The sequence below is a fragment of the Rana temporaria genome, chromosome 7 (genome assembly GCF_905171775.1).
Source record: "Rana temporaria chromosome 7, aRanTem1.1, whole genome shotgun sequence".
NCBI lineage: Eukaryota > Metazoa > Chordata > Amphibia > Anura > Ranidae > Rana > Rana temporaria.
The window spans coordinates 4464955-4482454 of record NC_053495.1 but is presented as its reverse complement, the minus strand read 5'-3'; the positions used below and the strand labels follow the sequence as shown (position 1 = coordinate 4482454).

The window sequence follows — 17500 nt, the reverse complement described above, 5'->3', positions numbered from 1 at the left end:
GCAGGCGGAAGAAATAGGGTTGCTGAAGGTGTAAGAAGGATTGCTAGAGGTGGGGGAAAGATTGCTGGAGGCGAAAGAAGGGCTGCTGGAAGCAGGGGGAGGGATGCTGGAGGTGGAGGGTTGCTAGGGGCAGAGGAAGGGTTGCTGGAAAAGAAAAAATGGTCGCTAGGGATGGAGAAAGGGTTGCTGGAGGCATAGGAAGGGTTGCTGGAGGCAGAAGGAGGGTTGCTAGGGGTGGAGAAAGGGTTGCTAGGGGTGGAGAAAGGGTTGCTGGAGACAGAAGGGTTGCTAGAGGCAGAAGGAGGGTTGCTGGAGTCGGAAGAAGGGTTGCTGGAGACAGAAGAAGGGTAGCTGGAGACGGAAGAAGGATTGCTGGAGACGGAAAAAGAGTTGCTAGAGGCTGAAGAAGGGTCGCTAGAGGCTGAAGAAGGGTTGCTAGAGGCTGAAGAAGGGTTGCTAGAGGCGGAAGAAGGGTTGCTAGAGGCGGAAGAAGGGTTGCTAGAGGCGGAAGAAGGGTTGCTAGAGGCGGAAGAAGGGTTGCTAGAGGCAGAGGAAGGGTTGCTGGAGGCAGAAAGTCTAACCTGACAATATGTCATGCTGAAGAATCTGGATTCGGTGTTGCAGATTGAGTCTGTAGAACACACATAGAGAGGTCATTGGACAATAAAAAAACCGAATCTCCATTCCATTTATGTATCCACTGTTATCAATGTTTCAAATTTCTTCTCTACAGATCTCCGCTATCCAAAAATAAATGTAAAATTAATTTCCTCAGGGGCAGGGCACGGCACCGGGATCATTTAAAGAGAAATTACCCAGCTAAGGAGGCGGGTGAGGTCACCCCCTGACCTTTCACCTCTGAGGGCATGCCTCCTGACCTTTGGGGGTGGTCCCTAAACCTATCCCTAGGTCCTGACCTGGATCTTCAAGGGAAAACCCCAACACTAACCCACAGTGCTCGGAGAATCCTTATCCACATATTAAATGGTTATTTCTATGTATTAAAAAGTACGTCTCTGATCCATATAGATGGGGAGCCATAGGAAGTATATACTTATCAGCTGGAGTTCTACTTTCATTTGGTGGGAATCTGAACCCTTTTTTATAAAAGAATCAAAAGGCGTCGGCAATTAAATCAAAACCCTTCTCTGAAATCTCAGCTCATTTGTCGCTCTCCTCGGTAACTTACCTCTCGGCGTTATCTGCGGTGAGATTCACCGCCGCCTCGGTTTTATCTACGGCCAGGACACGAGCCTGAGACACAAACACAAGCAACGTATTTATAAGAAGGAAAATATGATATCGTTGGTGTCAGTGAGAGGAATAGTGTCCCATCATTGGTGTCAGTGGGAAGAATAGTGTCCCATCATTGGTGTCAGTGGGAAGAATAGTGTCCCATCATTGGTGTCAGTGGGAGGAATAGTGTCCCATCATTGGTGTCAGTGGGAGGAATAGTGTCCCATCATTGGTGTCAGTGGGAGGAATAGTGTCCCATCATTGGTGTCAGTGGGAAGAATAGTGTCCCATCATTGGTGTCAGTGGGAAGAATAGTGTCCCATCATTGGTGTCAGTGGGAGGAATAGTGTCCCATCATTGGTGTCAGTGGGAGGAATAGTGTCCCATCATTGGTGTCAGCGGGAGGAATAGTGTCCCATCATTGGTGTCAGTGGGAGGAATAGTGTCCCATCATTAGTGTCAGTGGGAGGAATAGTGTCCCATCATTAGTGTCAGTGGAAGGAATAGTGTCCCATCATTGGTATCAGTGGGAGGAATAGTGTCCCATCATTGGTGTCAGTGGGAGGAATAGTGTCCCATCATTGGTGTCAGTGGGAGGAATAGTGTTCCATTATTGGTGTCAGTGGGAGGAATAGTGTCCCATCATTGGTGTCAGTAGGAGGAATAGTGTCCCATCATTAGTGTCAGTGGAAGGAATAGTGTCCCATCATTGGTATCAGTGGGAGGAATAGTGTCCCATCATTGGTGTCAGTGGGAGGAATAGTGTCCCATCATTGGTATCAGTGGGAGGAATAGTGTCCCATCATTGGTATCAGTGGGAGGAATAGTGTCCCATCATTGGTGTCAGTGGGAGGAATAGTGTCCCATCATTGGTGTCAGTAGGAGGAATAGTGTCCCATCATTAGTGTCAGTAGGAGGAATAGTGTCCCATCATTGGTATCAGTGGGAGGAATAGTGTCCCATCATTGGTGTCAGTAGGAGGAATAGTGTCCCATCATTAGTGTCAGTGGAAGGAATAGTGTCCCATCATTGGTGTCAGTGGGAGGAATAGTGCCCCATCATTGGTGTCAGTGGGAGGAATAGTGTCCCATCATATTTAAAATAAAATAAAACGGAGGGGGGTGGGCCCGAGTTTCTAAAGGTGGGGGGGTCAGACGGGAAAAAAACAGGGGGGGGGGGGGCATCCGGTCCCCTGGGGACCATCGGGCCCCCTTACAGGTGTAATGCCTGCACTCCCCTGATGGTGGCCCTGGGTGGGGGTGTTCTTTAGTCCTGCCCCAAGGTGACAACATTGCTCCATAGATACAGTAGGAGAAGGAAGCGTTGTCACTATAGGACAGGAAGTTACCAGCAGGATCACTGGGGAGAAAAATAAATAAAACAAATGCAGCCAGCACATGCAAGGACTGGTGATCTCTACTATATGACAGAACTCTCTACATTACCCGGGGAAGGTTCCGCAGCAAAGCCAAGGACACGGCGCCAGAACCGCAGCCCACCTCCAGGATTCTGGGCTCAGGCGACTCCCTCGCCCCCGGACAATCCGCCAGAACCAGTCCCACCAGTTCCTGGAAATTCCAACAAATGGGGAAAGACAAATTAGCGAAAACGTTTCCAGCGCCCGCCTTAAAAGTTGAAGTTTAATCTGCTTATATCCGGCCATTGAGGCGGGGCTCTGACTTGCTGCAGCTTCTGATGCACATGGTGAGAAGGGGCGGGGCCAGGGACATCCTCCAGCCAGGAAATGGGGCGGGGCTTTTATCTGACTTGCTGCAGATTCTAATGCACATGGTGAGAAGCAAGGGGCGGGGCCAGGGACAGGGACCTCCTCCAGCCAAGAAATGGGGCGGGGCTCTGACTTGCTGCAGATTCTAATGCACATGGTGAGAAGCAAGGGGCGGGGACAGGGACATCCTCCAGCCAGGAAATGGGGCGGGGCTCTGACTTGCTGCAGCTTCTGATGCACATGGTGAGAAGCATGGGGCGGGGCCAGGGACAGGGCCATCCTCCAGCCAGGAAATGGGGCGGGGCTCTGTCTGACTTACTGCATATTCTAATGCACATGGTGAAAAGCAAGGGGTGGGGCCAGGGACAACCTCCAGCCAGGAAATGGGCGGGGCTCTTATCTGTCTTGCTACAGCTTCTGATGCACATGGTGAGAAGCAAGGGGCGGGGCCAGGGCCAGGGACCTCCTCCAGCCAGGAAATGGGGCAGGGCTCTTATCTGACTTGCTGCAGCTTCTGATGCACATGGTGAAAAGCAAGGGGCGGGGCCAGGGACAGGGACAACCTCCAGCCAGGAAATGGGCGGGGCTCTTATCCGACTCGCTGCAGCTTCTGATGCACATGGTGAGAAGCAAGGGGCGGGGCCAGGGACAGGGACCTCCTCCAGACAGGAAATGGGGCGGGGCTCTGTCTGACTTGCTGCAGCTTCTGATGCACATGGTGAGAAGCAAGGGGCAGGGCCAGGGACAGGGACATCCTCCAGCCAGGAAATGGGGCGGGGCTCTTATCTGACTTGCTGCAGCTTCTGATGCACATGGTGAGAAGAAAGGGGCGGGGCCAGGGACAGGGACAACCTCCAGCCAGGAAATGGGGCGGGGCTCTTATCTGACTTGCTGCAGCTTCTGATGCACATGGTGAGAAGCAAGGGGTGGGGCCAGGGACATCCTCCAGCCAGGAAATGGGGCGGGGCTCTTATCTGACTTGCTGCAGCTTCTGATGCACATGGTGAGAAGAAAGGGGCGGGGCCAGGGACAGGGACAACCTCCAGCCAGGAAATGGGGCGGGGCTCTTATCTGACTTGCTGCAGCTTCTGATGCACATGGTGAGAAGCAAGGGGCGGGGTCAGGGACCTCCTCCAGCCAGGAAATGGGGCGGGGTTCTTATCCGACTTGCTGCAGCTTCTGATGCACATGGTGAGAAGCTCACAGTGTGCGGTGAAATCAGAGGAAGACGTCTTAGTCCAGGAGAGGAGCCGCTACATCTGTGCAAGACTGCAGGGGAGGATATAAGGACTAACTGAACCCTTGAGGACAACCCCTGCAGTGGGCAGACCCGGGACCTTTATCTATATCCCAAACAATGAAACAAAAGGAAAAAAATGCACCAGAATGGGACCTTTGAGGCAACACTATGTTGTCAAAAGTATTGGTACGCACTTGAATACCACTTTCTGTGGTATTGGGAGACGTTAGTCCCGCGCGGCGCGCTCTCACCTCGGTCTCAGGACGCGGGATAAAAACGGGCGGCCTCATCTCCAGCGTCAGATCCAGGAAGTCCCACTCTCCAATAATGTACTGAATAGGGACCCTGCAATGGAGAGACGTCATCATGAGATCTATTAGATTGTAAGCTCTGAGGAGCCGGGAACCTCCTCACCTTCCAGTATTCAATGTAATTATTGTACCCGCCCCCTTTATATTATAAAGTGCTGTGCAAACTACCGGTGTTATATAAATCCTGTATAAAAAAATAACAAATAATATATAAATCCTGTATTATAATTATTATTAATATTATTATTATTAATAAACAGAAATCATATAAACAACAAGTAAATTCTGTATAGTCATAATAACAAAATATATACATACACACAAATCATGTATAATAATAATAATAATAATAATAATAATAATAATAATAATAATAAATATAGTATTAATAATATTCATATATAAATAATAAAATGATATATAAATTATGAATAATAATATATAAATCCTGCACAATAATAATAATAATATATAAATTATATTAATCATAAATCCTGTATAATAGTAATAATAATATATTAATAATATTATTATTATTATTATTATTATTATTAATAATAAATCCTATACAATAATAATAATAATAATAATAATAAGTAAATTCTGTATAATAATATAAATATTAATATATAAATCCTGTAAAATATATGATATATACTGTAAATCATGTATAATAATATATAAAGCCTGTATAATATATTTATATTATTATACAGGATTTACATATTATTTATATATTATACAGGCTTTATATATTAATATTCATGATTTATATAGCATTATTTTATTATTTATATATGAATATTATTATTACTATATTTATAATTATTATACTGATTTGTGTATATATATTGTTATCATTATGATACAGGATTTACTTGTTGTTTATATTTTATAGGATTTGTATGTTTTTTGTTTATTATTAATAATAATAATAATAATAATTATAACATTATTAAAAACAGGAATGATATATTTATATTATTATACAGGATTTTCATATTTATATATCATTCCTGTTTTTAATAATATTATAATTATTATTATTAATAATAAACAAAAAACATACAAATCCTATAAAATATAAACAACAAGTAAATCCTGTATCATAATAACAATATATATATACACACACACACACACACACAAATCAGTATAATAATAATTATAAATATAGTAATAATAATATTCATATATAAATAATAAAATAATGCTATATAAATCATGAATAATAATATGTAAATCCTTTACCATAATAACAATAATAATATAAATCCTGCACAATAATAATAATAATAATAATAATAATAATAATATATATAAATAATAATAATAATAATAATAATAATAATAATCATCATATATCCTGTATAATAATAATAATAAAAATATATAAATAATTATATATATATAAATCCTATATAATAACAATAATATGTAAATCCTTTACCATAATAACAATAATAATATAAATCCTGCACAATAATAATAATAATAGTAATAATAATAATAATAATCATATATCCTGTATAATAATAATAAAAATATATAAATAATTATAATTATATATATATATATATATATATATATATATATATATATATATATATATATATATATATAAATCCTATATAATAACAATAATATGTAAATTCTGTATAATAATATAAATATTATAATATAAATCCAGTATAAGATATAATGATATATACTGTAAATCATGTATAATAATATATAAAGTCTGTATAATCTGTATAATATATAAATAATATGTAAATCCTGTATAATAATATAAATATTAATATATCATTCCTGTTTTTAATAATATTATAATAATTATTAATAATAAACAAAAAAACATACAAATCCTGTAAAATAAAAAAATATATAAATAAGTAAATCCTGTATCATAATAATAACAATATATACACAAATCAGTATAATAATAATAATAATAATAATAATAATAATAATAAATATAGTAATAATAATATTCATATATAAATAATGCTATATAAATCATGAATAATAATATTTCCCGTCGTTACCTCTTCAGCCGCTCCTGCGCCATCTTCTCTACGCGCTTCATTTGATCTTCAGAGACCGGGGAACGAGCCAGGCGCCGGGCCAGACCCCGAAACTGCAGCCAACAAAAGCAGAAAAGCGAAACTTTGTTACCTCCAGTGAATGAATACATTTCTGACACTTCACAAAATATAGCAACCTGTTCTGCTGCAGGCAGGAGGAGGCATTCCCTCAGTCACCTCTCTCCCAGAGATCAGACTGCAACATTGTAACTTTGCAGCCAGTCACAAGGTGAAAAGCAGCAGCAAGGGGGTGGGGGAGGGGGTGATCGTAATAAGGTGTCCTTGAGCTTCACCCAGTGACTTTGCCTGAGTTGTCTTCAGTCTGCTGCAGGCAGGAGGAAGCATTTCCTCAGTCTCTCCTGTCCCATGCTGCATTCACACCTGAGCGTAGCGTCATTGAATCGTTTCTCCAGCGTTCTTTTTTTTGGGCATTTTTATGCACGATTGTGGCAATTATTACATATTATTAACCACTTAAGGACCCCTTCACGCCGATTTACGTTTGCAGAATGGCATATATGTATGTTGCCCTTTAAGCCCAGCCGTGGGCACGCGACCCGGTCCGATGCTCCATAAAACCACGGCCGCGGGACTCACGGACCCGATCGCCGCTGGACTCCCGCGATCGGTCCCCGGAGCTGAAGAACGGGGAGAGGTGAGTGTAAACACGGCTTCCCCGTTCTTCACTGTGGCGCCGTCATCGATCGTCTGTTCCCTTATATAGGGAAACACAAATCGATGACATCACACCTACAGCCACACCCCCCTACAGTTAGAAACACAGATGAGGTCACACTTAACCCCTTCAGCGCCCCCTTGTGGTTAACTCCCAAACTGCATTTGTCATTTTCACAGTAATCGGTCCATTTTTAATGCATTTTTTGCTGTGAAAATGACAATGGTCCCAAAAATGTGTCAAAATTGTCCGAAGTGTCCGCCATAATGTCGCAGTCCTGAAAAAAAATCGCTGATCGCCGCCATTAGTAGTAAAAAAAAAATAATGAATAAAAATGCAATAAAACTATCCCCTATTTTGTAAACGCTATGAATTTTGCGCAAACCAATCGATAAACGCTTATTGCGATTATTTTAACCAAAAATAGGAAGAATACGTATCGGCCTAAACTGAGGAAAACATAAATTAGAAATATTTTTTGGGGATATTTATTATAGAAAAAAGTAAAAAATATTGCATTTTTTTCAAAATTGTCGCTCTATTTTTGTTTATAGCGCAAAAACGAAAAACCGCAGAGGTGATAAAATACCACCAAAAGAAAGCTCTATTTGTGGGGAAAAAAGGACGCCAATTTTGTTAGAGAGCCACGTCGCACGACCGCGCAATTGTCTGTTAAAGCGACGCAGTGCCAAATCGCAAAAATGTATTAATTTTATTTATTTATAATGATTTTTAGTCATTTGTGTATTTATTTTACATTTATTTTTTCATATATTATTACAATTTTATTTGAAAAAATGTTTTTCATTTGAGCAGAAAATCACGCAAAACGTGTGACATAAAAACGCACAAATGGCACATTTCCATTCATTTCTATGGGAACAAAAACGTGCCCAAAAAACGCACAAATAAAGCTCCAGAGTGTTTTTGAGCTTTAGGTGTGGAGATGTGAACCGTCTCCATAGAGAATCATTTATTTTATTTCTTTTCTCCTCGAGCTTCAAGCCACAAAACGCTGAGGTGTGATTGGGTCCCTCGGTGATCAGACTACAACATTGTAACTTTGTAACCAATCAGTGAAGGGGAGAGCTTGCAGCAGGGGGGGGGGGGGGCTGTTCAGCTGCCACCAGTCATATAAAAAAGTAAATGGAAAGCCTGATGTGAAATCAGCGGACGGACGCTGAGCTCCGCCCTGTGCGTGTCGTCCTTACCGTCTTCGCTCCAAGTGCATGCGCTATTAGAATCTCGCTGGATTCCTTCGCCTCCGGGACGCCGCCATCTTGGAAAACATTCCGCCAATGCCGCGCCAAGTCCTCAGCGGTTGCCCCGGCCGAGCCGATCCTCCGACACGATAGGCGGGCCGCTCTGGCGAGGAGGCGGTGCAGGGGAGAGGTGACATTCATGACCTGGAATGGAACAAACATGGAGGAGAGAACGGGAGATTATTGATAAATTTACAAAGACAAACTCTGTATTTTTTTTTAGTTTAGCATGGAGGGGCCACTGGGGCCCCGAGGTCCATACTATAAGTACCCAAGGGCCAATGGGGCCCGTGAGCCATACTATAAGTACCCAAGGGCCACTGGGGCCCCGAGGGCCATACTATAAGTACCCAAGGGCCACTGGGGCCCCGAGGGCCATACTATAAGTACCCAAGGGCCACTGGGGCCCGAGGGCCATATTATAAGTACCCAAGAGCCACTGGGGCCCCCGAGGGCCATACTATAAGTACTCAAGGGCCACTGGGGCCCGTGGGCCATACTATAAGTACCCAAGGGCCACTGGGGCCCCAAGGGCCATACTATAAGTACCCAAGGGCCACTGGGGCCCCAAGGGCCATACTATAAGTACCCAAGGGCCACTGGGGCCCCGAGGGCCATACTATAAGTACCCAAGGGCCACTGGGGCCCGAGGGCCATACTATAAGGGCCACACTATAAGTACCCAAGGGCCACACATTAAGTACCCAACAGTCTTTGGGGCCCGAGGGCCATACTATAAGGGCCACACTATAAGTACCCAAGGGGGACCACAGTTTGGGCACTTGGGTGGGGTTCGAGCCGCTGTTTTTATTCCAGTCTTTGCCCTTTTTTTGGATGGGATTTCCTTAAGGCAGGAAGTCACAGACAGTAAAAAAAACTCCAAACAGTGTCAATTAGACAGGAAGTGATGAGATATCTCTCCAAAATGGACTACTCTGTCCTAGTGACAAGCATTCCACCTCTACCCTATGATGCACAGAGGGTCACAGGGACAGGTAGTAAGGTAAAATCTCCCCAATGGGATCACAGACAGTAAAAAAAAAAAAAAATCATTGTTGTCAATTAGACAGGAAGTAAAGGGAAATCTCTCCAAAAGTGACCTTCCTGTCTTTGTGACAACCATTTCTCCTCTATCCTATGATGTACAGGGGGGTCACAGGGACAGGAAGTAAGGCAAAATCTCCCCAATGGGGTCACAGACAGTAAAACAAAAAAATCATAACGCTGACAATTAGACAGGAAGTGACGGGAAATCTCTCCAAAGGAGACATTCCTGTCCTTGTGACAACAACCCGATCTGATCTTGTCAACCGGGCAACCAAAACAGGACATGAAGGGACATATCCCCCACAAGGGGACACCGTGTGCAATAAAACAGGAGGATCCAATGCAAGTACTACAAGTCCCAAGAAAAGAGCCTGAGCCTGGTGAGGGACTACAAGTCCCAGCATGGCAGCCTAAGGCTGGTGAGGGACTACAAGTCCCAGCATGGCAGCCTAAGACTGGTGAGGGACCACAAGTCCCAAGATGGCAGACTGAGTCTGGTGAGGGACTACAAGTCCCAAAAAAAGAGCATGAGCCTGGTGAGGGACTACAAGTCCCAAGAATCCTTGGCTGGTGGTTCAGTTCCCAGCACACAGCTTGCAGTCCTCACCAATGACATACCTGGCACCGAAGGGGGTCACTACACATGGAAAAACAAGACTTCCGGTGCTCCCCCCACTCAGCCACTGCACATTGGTTCCTAATGTAAACAGTCACACAACGTCATTTTCTTAGCCCATTTCAGAAACAGCTTGAAACTACAGCACACACCACGACACCTAAACCAAACTCATATAACAAACATCGAATTTTAATACGCTTTGCTGTCTGTACATTCACTTCCGTCTTCACTATAGGCGCCATTTTGTCGGAGCCCTGCAATTTGAGCAAAGCAGGTATTCCCAAAATGCACCGCGCGCCTCTCAAGGAGTGCATGCGCGGGCTGGGGATGACTCACCAGCTGTTGTTGGCCCACCCCGCAGGCCGCTGAGTGACAAGTGGATGAGCCAATAGGAAAGGAGAATGAGTGACAGCGGGCGGGGCTGAGCACCCAGGCACAGGAGGAACCCGCAGGGCCCCCAAAAATAAGATTCCAGAACAGGAGAAGGCGACCCCCGGAGGGGCCAATACTGCAACTGAGACCCCTGAAGAGGACCCCACCCCCCCCCCCACTACCAGGACCTGACTGTCACAGGGGCAGGTGAGGGCTGGCAGCAGAACTACAAGTCCCAGCATGCCCTGCGCTAAGATCCCCCCAATACTGAACAGAGCTGGAGGGGCCCCTGTGTACCCCCCTGCATGCTGAGACCCAGGAATATTATTATTATTCATTATTATCACCTATAATCATCATTATTGTTAGTGTCTTCTCTATTTCCCATTATTATTATTTTATTTATTTATTTTTTTATCATTATTATTTTTTTCTTGTGTGTTATGATTCTTATTATCTTCATCATTATTAATAATAATACCCTGCCCTTTCTATCTTTTATTAGTATGACTATTTTTTTTATTATTATTATTATCATTATTTTTAGTGTAATACTTTTTATTATTAGTATTATCATTTTTATCACAATTGTTATTTTAACTAATTTTTTTTTTTTTTTTTTTTTAGTATTATTATTATTATTATTATTATTATTATTATTATTATTATCACCATTCTAATTATAATGAAAATATTGACCTTTATTTTAATATTATTATTATTATTATTATTGTTAGTGTCTTGCCCCTTATATTATTATTATTATTATTATTATTATTATTATTATTATTATTATTATTATTATTTGTAGTAGTAGTAATATTATTTTATAATTATTATTATTATCATTATTTTTAGTGTCATACCCTTTTATATATATATATTTTTATTATTAGTATTATTATTTTTAGTACAATTGTTATTTTAACTAAGTTATTTTTTTGTATTATAATTATCACCATTCTAATTATAATGAAAATATTGACCTTTATTTTAATAATAATATTATTATTATTATTATTATTATTATTATTATTATTATTGTTAGTGTCTTGCCCCTTATATTATTATTAATATTATTTGTAGTAGTAGTAGTAATATTATTTTATAATTATTACTATCATTATTTTTAGTGTGATACCTTTTTTTTTATATATATTTTTTTTATTATTAGTAATATTATTTTTTATAATTATTGTTGCTTGAAGTTATTTTTTTGTTTTAGTATTATTATTATTATTATTATCATCCACCATTGTAATTATTATTATGAAAATACTGAACTTCATTTTAATATTATTATTATTATTATTATTATTATTGTTGTTAGTGTCTTGCCCCTTATATTATTATTATTATTATTATTATTATTATTATTATTATTATTAGTAGTAGTAGTAGTAGTAGTAGTAGTAGTAGTAGTAGTATTATTATTTATAATTATTATTATTATTGTTAGCTTATTTCCCTTCTTCTATTATTAATAAGGTATTTATTAATATTATCATTATTATTTTGTAATGTTTTATTACTTGTTTTTGTAATAATATATGAATAGTGAACAAAATGTATTATAATATTATTATTGTTATTATTAACATGTTATTATTTGGCATAATAATAATAATTATTGGCGGCATTTGATGGGGCAAACTGGCGGCTATAAACGGGGCAAACTGGTAGCATTTGAAAAGGCAAACTGGCGGCCTTTGACAGGGCAAACTGGCGGCGTTTGACGGGGCGAACTGGAGGCCTTTGGGGCAAACTGGCGGCGTTTGATGGGGCGAACTGGAGGCCTTTGATGGGGCAAACTGGCGGCGTTTAAAAAGGCAAACGGGCGTTGTTTTATGGGGCAAACTGGCAGCAATTGATAGGCACAGTGGCAGCGTTTGATGGGCATAGTGAAGCTAGAGCCAGGGGGTTTTATTATTATTATTCTGCTATTATATGTTTAATTGTATTGATATTATTATTATTATTATTATTATTATTATTATATTATTTATCATTCTAACATCACATGACTGCAGTTTTTCCCACATCTGGAATTGGACGCTCCCTTACGACGGGGGGATGACCGCGGTGTTCTTTGTCTCCATCCAGGTTGGTGGATCGGAGACGTCGGACATCCCCGGGATGAGTGAGTTGGCGCGGCGGCTGCTGGTGACGGCTCTACCATGAACCACACTGTGACGTCCCCGGTGTTTGTTGGCTCAACCACGCCCCCTTATAATGGCACCCGGGGGGCGGAGCATGTTGGATCCCCCACAGTGGGCACCTGGCTGCTCTCTCTTGGCATCGTCGCTGTGATCGGACTGGCTGTGGCGATGGTGTGTATTGATAACCAAAAATTTAGGCATCAGAGATACGCCCCACCGACCCAACATAGCGCAGCGGAGGCGGCCATATTGTGGAGCAGATACACAGCCCTTCAGTTTGCTTGACGGCAAAAAGAGTGTCAGCGGTGCGGTTCCTGTAAACTGATTGGCTGCCTTGGAGTTGGGTCAGGGAATGGAAAGCCACTGGTGTGTCAGGTCCCCGCAGGGGCACCTCTGGATAAAGGCGCCAAACCTTCATGGCCGCCTCCTGTAGGTTCCACGTGGCTTCCCATAATCCCCGGTTCCTGGGAACACCAAAGCTGGTGCTGCTCTGCCCGGGGTGGTCAGTTCTGGTGTTTCCAGGAAACCAAGTAACCGCCGACCCTCCCCCGAGTCCGGACCACAACCTGGCCGAATCTGTCGCTATAAACATCCAATATACTGTGTGTGGGCAACCTTCTCTGTATCAATTCCACTCCTTCTCACCTCTCATGACTACCCCCCCCATCACTACCCTACACCCCCCCCATCACTACCCTACACCCCCCCATCACTACCCTACACCCCCCCATCACTACCCTACACCCCCCCATCAATACCCTACACCCCCCATCACTACCCTCCCCCCATCACTACCCTACACCCCCCATCAATACCCTACACCCCCCATCACTACCCCACACCCCCCCCCCCCCCATCACTACCCTACACCCCCCATCATTACCCTACACCTCCCCCATCACTCCCCTCCTCCCCCCCATCAATACCCTACACCCCCCATCACTACCCTACACCCTCCCCCCATCACTACCCTACACCCCCCCATCAATAACCTACACCCCCCATCACTACCCTACACCCTCCCCTCCATCACTACCCTACACCCCCCCATCAATAACCTACACCCCCCATCACTACCCTACACCCTCCCCCTATCACTACCCTACACCCCCCCACCACTACCCTACACCCCCCCCATCACTACACTCCCCTATCACTACCCTACACCCCCCCATCACTACCCTCCCCCCATCACTACCCTACACCCCCCATCACTACCCTACACCCCCCCATCACTACCCTACACCCCCCCCATCACTACCCTCCCCCTATCACTACCCTACACCCCCCCATCAATACCCTACACCCCCCCATCAATACCCTACACCCCCCCATCACTACCCTACAACCCTCCCCTCCATCACTACCCTACACCCTCCCCCTATCACTACCCTATAACCTCTCATCCCCCCACTACCGCTGCCCTCCAACCTCTCATCCCCCCACTGTCCTCCAACCTCTCATTCCCCCACTACCACTACCCTCCAACCTCTCATCCCCCCACTACCACTACCCTCCAACCTCTCATCCCCCCATTACCGCTACCCTCCAACCTCTCATCCCCCCACTACCACTACCCTCCAACCTCTCATCCCCCCACTACCACTACCCTCCAACCTCTCATCCCCCCATTACCGCTACCCTCCAACCTCTCATCCCCCCACTACCACTACCCTCCAACCTCTCATCCCCCCACTACCACTACCCTCCAACCTCTCATCCCCCCATTACCGCTACCCTCCAACCTCTCATCCCCCCACTACCACTACCCTCCAACCTCTCATCCCCCCACTACTGCTACCCTCCAACCACTCACCCCCCCCTACCGCTACCCTCCAACCACTCACCCCCCCCCTACCGCTACCCTCCAACTACTCATCCCCCCACTACCGCTACCCTCCAACCTCTCATCCCCCCACTACTGCTACCCTCCAACTACTCATCCCCCCACTATCGCTACCCTCCAACCTCTCATCCCCCCCGCCAACCGCTACCCTCCAACTACTCATCCCCCCACTATCGCTACCCTCCAACCTCTCATCCCCCCATAACCACTACCCTCCAAAGTCACAACCCCAACCCCTTCCTCAACCAACCACTACCCTCCAAAGTCTACTTGTTCTGCTCCAATTATTCTTTTCTCTCTTCTTTTCATTACTGTTACTTACTAATGTCTCTTTTTTTCCCTCTCTCCCCCCGTCTTCCTCTATTTTCCCCACAACCTTCCCTCACACCTCCTTCTCTCTACTCCCCCCCCCCTCCCATCTCTCTCCCTCCTTTTCCGTTGCACCCGTCCTATGGGCTCTGCAGGTTCTGTACATCAGGAAACAAAAGAGGTGAGCCTTCTCTCTTCCTTCTTCTCTATTTCATTTCATTTTCTTTTCTTTTCTTTGTCCTGTTTTATTTATTTTTGCAATTTATAAAGACGTGACGTTTTTGTTTTTGGTTTCGCAACCATTTTTATTTTTTGAATAAGTTCTTGTTTATGTATACCTATGCCTTGCATAGAGAAGCGCATGCACCCAGCGATGACATCACCGGGGTCCAGAAGAAAGTATCTGCGTGGAATGAGCATTTCTTTGACTTTTTTTTAGTTGTGTGCATCCTTCTCCTCCCTCAGGCTGGAGAAGCTTCGCCACCAGCTGATGCCGATGTACAACTTTGACCCGGCGGAGGAGCAGGAAGACCTGGAACAGGAGCTGCTGGAGCCGAACCGAGACCTCCAACCCCAGGGAAAGGTACATAACGTTTCATTGGTGGTGTGTGTTTTATTTTTTTTTATTTTACATTTACTTTGTTTTTGTTGTTTTTAATTTTGCATTTACTTAATGCAGGGGTGTCAAACTCAATTTCATCGTGGGCCGTATCAGTATTATGATTGTCCTCAAAAGGGCCGGTTGTATCTGTAAGATTAGATGTCCAGCTCATCCTCTCCCCTTACATTCGATGTCAAGAGCCACCCCACCATCAGGAGTGCACCCCCCCTCCCTTATGCTGCTGCTGGGAAGAAGCTGGATTCATTGTAGGGGTCTGGAGGAGGGCTGCAGGAGAGGTGCCAGGGCCACATGAAATGGCCTGGAGGGCTGGATTTGGCCCGCGGGCCTTGTGTTTGACACCTGTGACTTAATGCAACTCAAGCAAACATTAAGAAAGATAGATATTAGTGGTTAGAAAATAGGAAAAAAAAAATAGAGAAGAGCGAGAAATGAGAAGAAAAACTCTTCAGGAAAATTATGTAAATGTAAGGGGAGGAGGGGAAGGAGGAGGTAATTGAGACGGATTCAGGCAAATGAAGGGTTAATAAAGGGTTAAATAGGAATAAATTTAGTTAATTTTCCCCTTCCTTTGATCTGCAGATAAATTAAACCGAGTAAATGCAAAAACAACAATATTACTTTGTATGTCTTTCTATCTCCTATCTGATCAATGTTTGTAAACAATGTTACTTTATAAACATTGATCAGACAGGAGATAGAAAGTTGCCAACTGACAAAATGACAGCCGGGGTTGCTGTGTAAATATAGCAGCTGTAATAACGGCTGTTGTCAAATGATGGACAGCTTTACACCGTGTTTGTAAACATTGGCCCAGATTCAGGTAGGGAGCGCGTAACTCTATGCGGGCGTAGCGTATCCTATTTACGCTACGCCTCCGCAACTTTGACAGGCAAGTGCATTATTCACAAAGCGCTTGCTCCGTAAGTTGCGACGGCATAGCGTAAATTGGCCGGCGTAAGCCCACCTAATTCAAATCTGTAAGATGTGGGCGTGTCTTATGCAAAATCATTGTGACCCCGCGTAAATGACGCTTTTTACGAATGGCGCATGCGCCATCCGTGAAAGTATCCCAGTGCGCATGCTCCAAATTAACCCGCAAAAAGCCAATGCTTTCGACGTGAACGTAAATTACGCCCAGCCCTATTCGCGAACGACTTACGCAAACGACATAATCGACGGAAAATTTGACGCTGGCCCGACGTCCATACTTAACATTGGCTGCGCCTCATATAGCAGGGGTAACTATACGCCGGAAAAAGCCTAACATAAACGGCGTATCTGTACTGCGACGGCCGGGCGTACGTTCGCAAATAGGCGTATCTAGCTGATTTACATATTCTAGGCGTAAATCAGCGTACACGCCCCTAGCGGCCAGCGTAAATATGCAGTTAAGATACGACGGCGTAAGAGACTTACGCTGGTCGTATCTTAGACAAATTCTGGCGTATCTGATTCTTTGAATCAAGCGCCAAGATACGACGCCTCAGACTCAGAGATACAACGGCGTATCTCCTACCTGAATCTGGCCCATTGTTCAGACATGAGATAGAGAGATACAAAGTAACATTGTTTATAAACATTGTGCAGACGGGAGATGGGCCCCTTTCACATGGAACAGAATCTGTCCAGCAGATCGCGCCTTCTCAGCAGGCGATCTCTCCGCCGATCCCCGCTGAGCAGGCGGATGACAGGTCTGCGTCTGCTCCACTATGCAGAGTAGACACAGACATAGCCCACTGTCTTCTATGGGGCGGTCAGATGGAAACAGGCTGCTGGTTCGTTTCCATCTGACTGTCATTTCTTCCCGATTGATGGGAAATTGATCTTCATCCATCTGTTTTTAGCGGATCGGATGTTGTTGTCGGTAGACACGTATCCACCACATCCGCCGCTCCATAGAGAACAATGGGTGGTCTGATCAGGTTTGCCTGAAAAATCGACAGGCGGACTCAATGGGTCCACTGGTGTGAAAGGGGGATCGAGAGATA

At 43.9% G+C, this 17500-nt stretch overlaps 2 protein-coding genes across 4 annotated transcripts in view; one reads left to right on the top strand and one right to left on the bottom strand.

Moving 5' to 3' along the window:
- The window catches only part of HEMK1 (HemK methyltransferase family member 1), a 15828-nt gene extending 5441 nt beyond the window's left edge, over positions 1–10387 (bottom strand). The window contains exons 1-7 of one of the 3 annotated variants that reach the window (XM_040358721.1): positions 10204–10387; positions 8488–8682; positions 6562–6653; positions 4454–4547; positions 2682–2804; positions 1190–1254; positions 582–631 (exon numbers count right to left, since the gene is read on the bottom strand). In XM_040358721.1, the coding sequence (XP_040214655.1) occupies positions 582–631; positions 1190–1254; positions 2682–2804; positions 4454–4547; positions 6562–6653; positions 8488–8682; positions 10204–10230 (646 nt within the window). In that variant the 5' untranslated portion in view covers positions 10231–10387. Of the gene's footprint in view, positions 1–581; positions 632–1189; positions 1255–2681; positions 2805–4453; positions 4548–6561; positions 6654–8487; positions 8683–10192 lie in introns of all 3 variants that reach the window. The other 2 variants (XM_040358720.1, XM_040358719.1) reach the window with 2 other exon arrangements.
- A 144-nt stretch (positions 10388–10531) lies between these two features.
- C7H3orf18 (chromosome 7 C3orf18 homolog) overlaps positions 10532–17500 on the top strand; it is an 8295-nt gene continuing 1326 nt past the window's right edge. Inside the window, exons 1-4 of the mRNA XM_040358578.1 lie at positions 10532–10783; positions 12680–12906; positions 15046–15071; positions 15356–15473. Of these exons, the coding sequence (XP_040214512.1) occupies positions 12754–12906; positions 15046–15071; positions 15356–15473 (297 nt within the window). The 5' untranslated portion in view covers positions 10532–10783; positions 12680–12753. The remainder of the gene's footprint in view (positions 10784–12679; positions 12907–15045; positions 15072–15355; positions 15474–17500) is intronic.